This window comes from Pseudoliparis swirei, chromosome 3, assembly GCF_029220125.1.
Source record: "Pseudoliparis swirei isolate HS2019 ecotype Mariana Trench chromosome 3, NWPU_hadal_v1, whole genome shotgun sequence".
Classification (NCBI taxonomy): domain Eukaryota; kingdom Metazoa; phylum Chordata; class Actinopteri; order Perciformes; family Liparidae; genus Pseudoliparis; species Pseudoliparis swirei.
Genome location: NC_079390.1, coordinates 23,821,003 through 23,833,502, shown reverse-complemented (window position 1 = coordinate 23,833,502; position 12,500 = coordinate 23,821,003). Strand labels below are relative to the sequence as shown.

The following is a 12,500-nucleotide window of genomic DNA, read 5'->3' as shown; positions in this document are numbered from 1 at the left end:
TATGGGTGATGTAATAAGAAGAAAAAGTGAAGAAGAAAAAGAAGAAAAAGAAGGAGAAGGAGAAGAAAAAGAAGAAGAAGAAGAAGAAGAAGAAGAAAAAGAAGAAGAAAGAGGCCCATTGAGGTATGTTACATATATATGAAAACAACCAACTGGCCATTATTCTGGAAAGGCAACCCCGGCACAGCAGCACGTCCAAAAAGAACAGGGGGAGAGGGGGAGAGAGAGAGAGATAGGGGGAGAGAGAGAGAGAGAGGGAGAGGGAGAGAGGGAGAGAGAGAGAGAGAGAGAGAGAGAGAGGGGAAGAGAGAGAGGGAGAGAGATTTTTTTTGATTTTTTAAAAACACTTGTTAGAATTTTTTCCATCCACAACGTTTCTCTACAAATAAAGTGTTTTAAAATCAGAGTTATTTAAAATAAAAGAAACAAACAAACAAAACATTATTAAAACATTAAAAAGAAAACATGTTTACCGAATAAAAGTGGTGCACAACTCAGCTCCTCCTCTACCTACAGAACAAACAATATCTTTAAAACACCAGCGTTGTTTAAAAGCATCCAGGTCTCAATGTGTTTGTATAAAGCCACGGGAACTCCAGCCAGAGTCTGGCTCTGATGTTGAGAAACCACACTGCCTTCAGCCTCCCTGCCCCTCTCCCTGTTTTCCACCGGGACTTCAAGTTAAATAAGCCAGCCATTTAAAGCCACCGGATAAAAAAATTTAGGAGCTGCCACTTTTCTTTTTCTGTTTTTGTAGGCTTGGCTCCCGCGTTGATAAAAAACTTCTTCTCTGTAGAAAACCACATTAAAAGACTAAAAAGCCACTGTTAAAATGAAGAAACTCAAAAAGGTCTCTTTCGTTAAAACATGGTAAATAATGGTCTCCCGGAGGTCACAGAAGGGAGCACTGGCTCAGGACAGCGGGATTGATTACCCGAAATAAAAGCGTTGGGCCGACAGCACGTGTAAATCCGCCACTGGAGGTCAGCGGTCACTTTTCTTTGAGGAGGCTTATATGGACCCCCCACTGCGGGCCAGAGGCCTCCATGCCCGGTCTCTGACCTATTACACAGGTGGGCGGTCTGTTACCAGATCTGGATTCTGTTGATGCTCTTCACGGTTAAAAATACCAAAGTCTTCTTGTCTGCTTTGTTCAGTGTGCAGTTTTTCTGGGTGGCTCGTTCTCAGCAGGGGCGGTGAGTCCCCTAGCCCGAGAACTGAGGGAGATGTTTGGGAAGGGAGTCTGCAGGGTCCGGCTCTGCTCTCTGCTATAGCTGTAAAATGATCGTTGAGGCTCCTCTCCAATCCCGGTCAGCCTCTCTGCCTCCCACAGCTCAAGGCCTCCCTCGCCACCGAGTCGGGAATACAGACCAGCAGGAGCCAGGGCAGGGGAGTCGCTCAGCGTCGGCCCCACTGCCATCCACCAACTCGCTGCAGAGAAAGGGTGCTTTGTTGCAGCATGGCGCCTTTATTAGTCAGGGGTGGCCGCCGTGTCCTAGTTTTGCCACGTGGTGTGGTTCTCCTCAACAACCAGAACTTGGAGAGTCAGACTGTGGGCACCTTTCGGTTGCTTAAAAGGGCCCTGACTTAAAGCACCCTGATAAAAGGAGGCAGCCCGCCGTTTTAAAAAGCTGGGTCTATTAAAAACAGAGCAGTATCCAGCCCTAGGTTGTCGCGCGTCTGAGGATGCAGCTGGCCACGTCTGCGCCACACTAAAACCCGGACTCGTTAAAACTTCTGAACAAACTGTAATCTAAAAGTGGCGTCCGGCTGGCCAGGTGGACAGGCCCTATCCCCCCTCCTCTCCTGGCTAAAAACAGCACCCCCTGCTGAAAAGCGCAGTGTAGACCCTCCCAAAAAAATCCACCATCTTCTTTTGTCATGTTGGCTAGAAGCCCGAGGAGAGGGTCTAAAACTGTCAACTTTATCAACCTGTGCACAGTTGGGATGCTAATAAGATTATTTAAAAACCAGTACTCTACCTTTAAAAGACATCTGAGACCAGCCACTTCCACTTGAAGGATTTCCCTCTATCTTCTCTGTAACCTCCCAGTTCTTCTGGACCATGCTCGGTTCTGGGTATATTCCTAAATATTTAAAACCGTCAAGTCTTCCATATGAGTTTTGTGGAAGAACGGGGAGGCCACATACGCCACTCCCCACAGCGAGGCTTAGCTTTTCTTCCAGTTCACCCTGGCTGATGATGCCCGTGCTAAAATCATGTACTATTTGATTTAAAGGTTTACATCATTTTGATTCTTGATAAAAACAACAGCATTAGTAAGCATATGCCGATAAAATCATTCCTTTACTGAAACAGTGAAAAACAAATAATAGCAGGCTCGTATTTAATGAGGAGGGCTCGGGAGAGTGCGTAGAGCATCCCGGACAGAGCACAGCACTGCGGAACCTCTACTCACTCTAAAAGGCACACAGTCTGCGTTTATCTTTAGCACACTCAACATTACTGTACAACACCTTGATCTTAGCTATGAAACCAGCGCTGAACCCAAACTTCCCAGAACTTTCCAGAGGAAACCTTGCGTGTTCAGCAGCGGTCAAAGCCTACAGTCTGAAATCAGACCAGTATCCACTTACCCAAGCGAGCTGGAGACCTCCAAAACATGATAGGGTGGGCGTTTATCCACCATGGACCTGCCGAGGGCACACAGTAGGTCTGGTCGATGGGAGGACCTGCCCATAGCTTCCTCGGCCTGGAGGCCAGGACCTGGACAGAAGCATAATCCACACAGCAAGTTACAGGCGCCAGTTACAGAGTGTCCTCACGGGTTTCACTTTTTCAGCGGTGGCGTCAGCACTGCCCTCCGGCCGGACTGCGGCATGGAACCAGAGGCCCAGACTCTCGTTGAGAGCGTCTAGGATGTCCCTTCGGACATCAGTGGCTCTTAAACTCAGCGGGAGGCCGCCGTGGTCCGGGGCGCGCCTCCTGCATTCCCTCAGGGCGCTCACCAGCTCAGGGGTTATGGTCTATCGAGCTCCTCATTAGTCCTGGGGCGAGGCAGCTCCTGGCTCCCTCGCCTCTCCTCTCCTGCTCCCAGAATGCCTCAGGGAGAGTAAACCCATTTCGCTTCGGATCTGGCTTGGCTCCACAACGGCTGCCCTGCGTCCGTCAGCAGTAGGTGGATCACTCGCCCCTGCCCACTCCTCTTCTCAGGCGAAGAAGAAGCTGAAAGTGTCCATCTCACCGCGATGGTCGATCAGGACCTGACCAGTGCGCCTTTAACTTGAACAGGTCGGCGAGCCTGCTTTTTTTACACAGGGACTTCAATGTCCCTCGATCTCCTGTGGACTCGCTCAAACTTTCTGGTCCACCTCTCGGTCTCAGTCCTTCATGATCTGTGGTGACGTCTCCTAGTGACGTTGAAAGTACGCTGCTGACAAGGCTTAATTTCTACCTTACCACGGTCCACCACCCCTAAGATTATTAAAATCACTCTTCCTCCAGCCTAAAATGCCCCAAAAATAAAACAACACCTCTAAAACTCCTATCGAAAGTTAAAACTGTATTAAAATGCCAATATGCGCTCCTGGGTAAAAAGTTACCAGTAAAACATGACGCAAAACCAAGAGTGATCAGTAAACCAGCGGAACAATGCTGCACATTTTAAAAATACTAAAATGGTGCTTAAAAACATAAATACGGTCTAACTGTGGGGAGATCCTTCCCTCTAACGTGAGCCATGTGTACCATCGGCAGTCGGTGCATCGCCTCTCCACCCCTCACCAGGCCGCGGGAACTGGACCAGCCTCCTCGAACCTGCTGCCAGGCCTGCAGGGGAGGCATGTTGACAAGAGACAGGCAAGACGCCCGCCATGTGACATCCTGTTAGCAGCATGTTGTTGCAGTGCCAGCGCATGGGCGGGGGTCAAGGTGATCACCCGCTGTCACTGGAGTCAGGTGACGAGCTGAAACTCAGATTCATCTTCACGACCGCATACACCAAGGGACACAACCACACACACACCCATGTGTTTATGATCATGTCACACACGTGTTGGAGGAACCTCCCACCAATAACCTGACACCTGGGAAGCTGCCGGGGACGCATGGAAGGGGGGGGGTCAATCATTCCTTAACATGTGGTGGTACTTATACAAATATATATAATATTATATACACATATATAAACACATATATATATATATATATACATATATATATATATAAATATATATACACACACATAAATACATATATATATATATATATATATATGGTGTAAAGACTGGATGGAGCATTACAGTGTTTTTTCTTGTGGGTCTGAGGTACATACAACATGCACCTCCTGCTGTGAGGAGGAAGAGGAGGAGGACACACACCCACACACACACACACACACACACACACATGTTAGTTACAGAGCACACAGAGCCCCTCAGTGTTGTGTGTGTTTAATAAAATAAAATAAAGAGTTTTACCTTCTTCTTCCACAGAATGTTCTGGCAACTGCAGATCCATCCACCGTGGAAGAGAGAGAGAAGAGAGAGAGAGAGGAGAGAGAGGAGAGAGAGAAGAGAGAGAACAGAGGGAAAAGAGAGAGAGAGGAGAGAAGAGAGGGAAAAGAGAGAGAAGAGAGAGAGAAGAGAGGGAAAAGAGAGAGAAGAGAGAGAGAGAGAGAAAACGAGAGGGAAAAGAGAGAGAGAGGAGAAACAAACATGGAGTGCGCAGTGTCCTCTCTATCGGGTTCTGACTGCTCCTCCTGATCAATAATGCCTTCGCTGCGCTCCACCAGCTGTTCTCTGTGATGATGTCAGCGTGATGCAAAATGTACCCGAGACTCGGTAAACAAGTCCCTCAAGTTGAGTGATGAGGAGGAGGAGGAGGAGGAGGAGGAGGAGGAACTCACGGCCTTCTTGGCTTTCGAGTCCTCCACGAACAGCTGAGGGAGATGTCCTCGCCCATCAGCCTCTGCTTCTTGGCGATGCAGGTGTAGGCCACGTGTAACCTCAGAAGCGCACGCCATGATATCAGGAGCTCGCTGTCACACATGCTGGGACCACAACAACAACAACAACAAATAATGACCTGGGTGATGCTCATAAGATGGACGACGCCCACTTTTTAACTGCCGCCGGTCAGCAGAGGAACGTCTCTTCATCAGAAGCTTTAATACTGAGATCCATCCATCCATCTATCCATCTATCCATCCATCCATCCATCCATCTATCCATCCATCCATCCATCTATTTATCCATCCATCTATCTATCTATCTATCCATCCATCCATATTTCATGTCATTCCTCCTCTGTAGCTCGTGGAGGTCACTCTGGTTTCATCAGCTCAAATGAAAACAAATCATTGTGAATATAATAATAATAATAATATAATAATAGTATAATAATAATAATAATAATAACATAACAATAATATAATAATAGTACAATAATAATAATATAATAATAACAACATAATAATAATAACAATAATATAATAATAGTATAATAATAATAACATAATAATAACATAATAATAATAATAATATATTGCAGCTGAAGTTTTTAATAAAATAGGCATTAACCGGATTTTAAAGCTCCGCGTGCAAATCTCCAAAATACGTAATCCCAAAAGAAACGAGATGCGTCAGGAAGACGTGCGCAGACAGTTTACCCCTAAACACGAAGGAGAAGAAGAAGAAGAAGAAGAAGAAGAAGAAGAAGAAGAAGGAGGAGGAGGAGGAGGAGGAGAAGGAGGAGGAGCACCCTCACCGAGGAGCGCCAGCTGCTGGGCGGAGCGGGGGAGGAGGTCCACGCCGTTCTTCAGCCACAGCAGCGTGGGGTCCGGCACGCCGTCGGCGTGGCAGTGGAGGCTGGCCGCCACGCCGGGCTCCTGGGCCTGGGACTCCGGGTAGACCAGGATCACCGGGGGGACTGGAGCCAGAGAGGGGGGGGAGAGGGAGAGGGAGAGAGAGGGAGAGGGGAGAGAGAGGGAGAGAGAGGGGGGGAGAGGGAGAGGAGGGAGAGGGGAGAGGGAGAGAGAGGAGAGGGGGGAGGAGATGGGGGGGGGAGAGGAGAGAGAGCGGAGGAGGGAGAGAGTGGGAGAGGGAGAGAGAGAGGGAGAGGAGGGGGGAGAGGGAGAGAGAGGAGGGGGGAGAGGGAGAGAGAGAGAGAGTGAGGGGGGGAGAGGGAGAGAGCGGGGAGGGAGGAGAGCAGAGGGAGGAGAGAGGAGAGAGGAGAGGGAGAGAGGAGAGGGGGAGAGGGAGAGAGGGAGAGGGGGAGAGAGGGGGAGAGGGGGGGGAGAGAGGGAGAGAGAGGGGGGGAGAGGGAGAGAGGGAGAGAGAGGAGAGGGGGGGAGAGGGAGAGAGAGGGGGGGAGAGGGAGAGGGGGGGAGAGGGAGAGGGGGGGGAGAGAGAGGGAGATGGGGAGGAGAGAGGGAGAGGAGAGAGGGGAGAGGGGGAGAGGAGAGAGGGAGAGGAGAGGGGAGAGGGGGAGAGGAGAGGGGGGGAGAGGGGGAGAGGAGGGGGGGAGGAGTGAGGAGGGAGAGTGAGAGGGGGGAGAGGAGAGGGAGAGAGTGGGAGAGAGAGAGGAGAGAGGGGGAGAGAGAGGGAGAGGAGGGAGAGAGGGAGAGGGAGAGGAGGGGTGGGAGAGGGGAGAGAGAGGGAGAGAGGAGAGGTGGGAGGGGGAGGAGGAGGGGTGGGAGAGGGGAGGGAGGAGAGAGGGAGAGGGGAGAGGAGGGAGAGGAGAGAGAGGGGGAGGAGAGGGAGGGAGAGGTAGAGGGAGGGGAGAGGTGAGGAAAACCCAATTACACACTGTTTCATGGTAACTCCTGAGGGAACGCAGCAGATACACACACACACACCGACACACAGACAGACACACACACACAGACACACACACAGACACACACACACACACAGACACACACAGACACACACACAGACACACACACACACACACACACACACACACACACACACACACACACACACACACACACACACACACACACACACACACATACACACACACACACACACACACACACACACACACACACACACACACACACACACACACACGTGTGGCATGCAGGGGGGATTTATTCACACACAACCAGAAACCCTGAGCTGGAGTCCTGCATGAAATAGATGTTGGACGTGTGGACCACTTAGCACCTCCTCCAGGGAGGAGAGGGGCGGGGGAGGTGTGTGTGTGTGTGTGTGTGTGGGAGATGAAATATGAGGTAATAGTTTCCAGGAGCAGGTAAGATGTGAGTTGATGCTCTGTTACAACATCTGGACAGCTGCAGCTGCATCAGCTCACGACGACCTTTGACCTTCACACACACACACACACACACACACCTACACCTACACACACACACACACACACACACACACACACACACACACACACACCTCCCACTGAGGGCCGTTCATGAAGCACATGATGTCGAGTCCGTTTGATCTTTAAACCCACTGACCATGCACCTGCAGCACGTGGGTCTGGTGGAGGTCCTCGTAGTCAGAGGCGGCAGTGTAGCTCCCCATGTGGGACGGTCGTCACCGCAGGATGTACAGAGAGCCGTCGTCCCCAAAGTCCTGTGAAGAGACGGAGGAGGGGGTGAAGTAAAGGTGGAGGAGGGGTGGAGGGCTTCATGGTGCTCGGGGTGAAACAGGAAGGGGAAGAGAGAGGAGAGAAAGGGAGGAGGGGCCAGGATCAAAGGGCTCCTCCACCCGATGGAGAGAGCGTTAAACACACAGATGGAGGTGTCTTCTAAAGATGGAGGTGGTGGAGGTGTATTTTAAAGATGGAGGTGTATTTTACTGACGGAGGTCCGGTCCCCTTCGATCTGCTTTGTTTTCAGGTTTTCTCGTTGAAAACGTTGAGATGAAAAATCCATTTTGCTGAATGTTTAGTTTTTTCTTTGTTGTTTCCAGCCGCCGAGGTTCATCGGTTCCTCTGCAGGACTTTGTTCTGGACGAGCGGTCAGAAGTCTGTGACCCTCATGAACCATGTGACATCGACCCGGCTTCATATTTACATATTCAACATACGCTCAACGACCCACGAGGATGCTGGACTGATACAGACTTACTAATCGTTATTAATCTGACTGTTTATGTTCTTATTAGTTCATGTTCATCCATCTGTTATTCAGGCAGGAAGTCTATGATCACACACAATATTATGGATATGAGAAAGTTGTTCAAACTGGCTGAAATCACAAGAAATGGAGAACTTGAGGCTTTTAAATGACATTCACTCTCTCTTCCACTCGGAGAAACTCATGGCCCACGGAGGAGGAGGAGCCTCCACCTTTACACCTGACACCGGCTCCTCCTCACAGACATTAGCATGCTGTTAGCTCCTCCTCACAGGCATTAGCATGCTGTTAGCTCCTCCTCACAGGCATTAGCATCTGTTAGCTCCTCCTCAGTCATTAGCATGCTGTTAGCCTTACCAGTCATTAGCATGCTGTTAGCTCCTCCTCACAGTCATTAGCATGCTGTTAGCTCCTCCTCAGTCATTAGCATGCTGTTAGCTCCTCCTCAGTCATTAGCATGCTGTTAGCTCCTCCTCAGTCATTAGCATGCTGTTAGCTCCTCCTCAGTCATTAGCATGCTGTTAGCTCCTCCTCAGTCATTAGCATGCTGTTAGCTCCTCCTCAGTCATTAGCATGCTGTTAGCTCCTCCTCAGTCATTAGCATGCTGTTAGCTCCTCCTCAGTCATTAGCATGCTGTTAGCTCATGGCGCTCCGCTGCAGTTCTACTCACGTTGATGTCCTCCAGGTCCAGGAAGTTCAGCACCACGCCGTTCCTCTTCCAGATGATGGGCGGGCGCAGCGTCCCCTGGATGGCGCAGGTGAGGACGGCGCTGAGGCCCACCGTTACCGTGGAGACGCTGACCGACTGGTCCTCCGGCAGGCTCAGCTGGACCACCTCTGTGAGGGAGAGAGAGAGAGAGAGAGAGAGCGAATGGAGGCCAATAAGAGACGATGGGAAGAATGAAACGATGGAGGAAGAAGGGGAAGAAAAAGGACGGATCAGAAGACCTGACGTAGAGCTGCTCGCCTCCTCCTCGTTAGACACGGAGACGCCAGGAGAGAAGGACGTCCAGGATCCTCCTCGACACTTTCTCTCATCCTCAGATCTTAAATGGTTCTTAACGCGTTCGACTCAACGTATAAACATCGTCTCGGCGGCGAAAGCGATACGAGATTCTGAACCGTGACTCTTAGACCTTGAGTTGAGTCACGGTGAGACGCGGCGTGGCCCTGGAGTCGGGGCACGCCGCCCCTGACATGCTATAAGTCAGCCGTGACCTCAGGTCGATATCGTCCGGGGAACACGATCGATCCCTGGAGGCCATGGTGAGCATACCAATGGAGGCTCCAGGAGAGTAATGAGGGTCCAGGTACCTGGGGGCCACGGCCCTCAGCTCCACCTCAACGTGAACCTGCTACTGCTTTAGATATAAAGAGCATGTGTGTTCCCAAGGTCGCAGTGACCTGTGACCTTTCGTGTGTTTGAATCCTTCCAGACGTCTGAGCCAAAGACTACAAACGTTTCCTGAGATTTAAAGATCAAGACAACGGAGAAGATGGAGGGAAAGAAAAGAAAGAGAGAAGATCATGAGAATTAAATCTGTCAATATGCCTGGAGAAGTGAACACCAACCTTCCTACCCACCTTCCTACCTTCCTATGTACCTTCCTTCACCTACCTACCTACCTACCTACCTTCCTATGTACCTTCCTTCACCTACCTACCTACCTTCCTATGTACCTTCCTTCACCTACCTACCTTCCTATGTACCCTTCCTTCCACCCACCCACCCACCTACCCACCTACCTCCTATGCACCTTCCTTCCACCTACCCACCCACCCACCTTCCCATGCACCTTCACCACCTACCCACCCTTCCCATCTTCCTTCACCCACCTACCCACGCACCTTCCTTCACCCACCCACCTTCCCATGCACCTCCTCTCACCTACCCACCCACGCCTTCCTCCTTCACCCACCCACCCACCTCCCATGCACCTCCTTCACCTACCTACCTACCTACCTACCTACCTACCTACCTTCCTATGTACCTTCCTTCACCTACCTACCTACCTACCTAACAAGGGGGGGGGGGGGCTGGGTCCTAACAAGACCACATCCAACGTCTAAATAAAGACATCGCGAGACAGGAGGCCTCAAATGGACGTCTCCTGCGACTCCATTGGTTCAGAGGTTTACCAGTAGCAGTGAGCACTGTCCCTTTAAATAATGATGCGTGTTTATTAGGAGACTTTGGATAAAGATGCTTGAAGATGCCTTCAAAGTCGACCTCCATCATCAGTACATCGTCAAGAAATGTTGAAGCGTTGACGTCTCGTGACCTCGATGACCTGGTCCAGTTGCAGTTCTCGGTGGCTCTGTTAATGGTTCCTACCCCCGTTTCCCAGAATAGCTCCGATGTGCCGTTGGCAATTGACTTTCAGGAGTTCTGCACCGCTGATCGATCTGAGACCACCTGAGACCACCTGAGGTCCCTTCACCAGACCAGGTCCCTTCACTAGACCAGATCCCTTCACTAGACCAGGTCCCTTCACTAGACCAGATCCCTTCACTAGACCAGGTCCCTTCACTAGACCAGGTCCCTTCACTAGACCAGGTCCTTTCACTAGACCAGGTCCCTTCCCTAGACCAGGTCCCTTCACTAGACCAGATCCCTTCACTAGACCAGGTCCCTTCACTAGACTAGATCCCTTCACTAGACCAGGTCCCTTCACTAGACCAGGTCCCTTCACTAGACCAGGTCCTTTCACTAGACCAGGTCCCTTCACTAGACCAGGTCCCTTCCCTAGACCAGGTCCTTTCACAAGACCAGGTCCCTTCACTAGACCAGGTCCCTTCACTAGACCAGGTCCTTTCACTAGACCAGGTCCCTTCATGAGACCAGGTCCTTCTGAGACCAGGTCCCTTCCTAGACCAGGTCCTTTCACGAGACCAGGTCCCTTCCCTAGACCAGGTCCCTTCCCTAGACCAGGTCCCTTCCCTAGACCAGGTCCTTTCACAAGACCAGGTCCCTTCACTAGACCAGGTCCTTTCACTAGACCAGGTCCCTTCAATAGACCAGGTCCCTTCACTAGACCAGGTCCCTTCACTAGACCAGGACCAGGTCCCTTCACTAGACCAGGTCCCTTCAATAGACCAGGTCCCTTCACTAGACCAGGTCCTTTCACTAGACCAGGTCCCTTCACTAGACCAGGTCCCTTCACTAGACCAGGTCCCTTCATTAGACCAGGTCCCTTCACTAGACCAGGTCCTTTCACTAGACCAGGTCCCTTCACTCAGACCAGGTCCTTGCACTAGACCAGGTCCCTTCACTAGACCAGGTCCCTTCACTAGACCAGGTCCCTTCCCTAGACCAGGTCCCTTCACTAGACCAGGTCCCTTTACTAGACCAGGTCCTTTCACCAGACCAGGTCCTTCAATAGACCAGGTCCTTCCCTAGACCAGGTCCCTTCACTAGACCAGGTCCTTTCACTAGACCAGGTCCCTTCACTAGACCAGGTCCCTTCACTAGACCAGGTCCCTTTACTAGACCAGGTCCTTTCACTAGACCAGGTCTTTTCACGAGACCAGGTCCCTTCCCTAGACCAGGTCCTTTCACTAGACCAGGTCCCTTCATTAGACCAGGTCCCTTCACTAGACCAGGTCCTTTCACTAGACCAGGTCCCTTCACTAGACCAGGTCCTTTCCCTAGACCAGGTCTACATGTCTTGCTTTTCATGGTCTCCATCACCATGGAGACGGCTCGATCAGCTTCAGTGACTGAAGAACCAATATTTCGTGTATTTGTTGGTATTTTGGTACATTTCATAAATTCAGGTTCAAGTTGTGTATTTTGTATTTTGTGTGTTTTCCGATGTTTTTAAACTTAATTAATGAGTTGAAGCTTGGCCTGTCGTTCCTCGTGAGACGTGAGCTGTCAGACGAAGACGAGCAAGCCCAGAGCTACAACCCCTGCAGCTCTTCATCAACCCTCATGAGCAGCTCTTTGCATGCCAGGACCCCCTCTCCCCATCACTGTGACTCGAGCTGCCCTCCGATGCTGGGTTGACGGACGAGGGAACAGGAAGTTATTCAGGGTTACGAGCTCCGTGGGAGAAACGCACGCCGGTGTGGCCGCAGGATGATTTGACCTTTAACACATGAAGCATAGACTTCTATACAACCAGAGGAGTCGCCCCTGGTGGTCAGGAGAGAGAATGCAGCTTTAACACATGAAGCATAGACTTCTATACAACCAGAGGAGTCGCCCCCTGGTGGTCAGGAAAGAGAATGCAGCTTTAACACATGAAGCATATACTTCTATACAACCATAGGAGTCGCCCCCTGGTGGTCAGGAGAGAATGCAGCTTTAACACATGAAGCATAGACTTCTATACAACCATAGGAGTCGCCCCCTGGTGGTCAGGAGAGAGAATACAGCTTCACCACATGAAGCATAGACTTCTATACAACCAGAGGAGTCGCCCCCTGGT

At 50.8% G+C, this 12,500-nt stretch overlaps 1 protein-coding gene across 1 annotated transcript in view; it reads right to left on the bottom strand.

Annotated features, from left to right (window-relative positions):
- Positions 1 to 7,521: 7,521 nt before the first annotated feature.
- Positions 7,522 to 12,500, bottom strand: part of LOC130191759 (follistatin-related protein 5-like) — a 9,367-nt gene continuing 4,388 nt past the window's right edge. The window contains exons 3-4 of the mRNA XM_056411450.1: positions 8,738 to 8,904; positions 7,522 to 7,560 (exon numbers count right to left, since the gene is read on the bottom strand). Coding sequence (XP_056267425.1) covers positions 7,522 to 7,560; positions 8,738 to 8,904 — 206 coding nt within the window. The remainder of the gene's footprint in view (positions 7,561 to 8,737; positions 8,905 to 12,500) is intronic.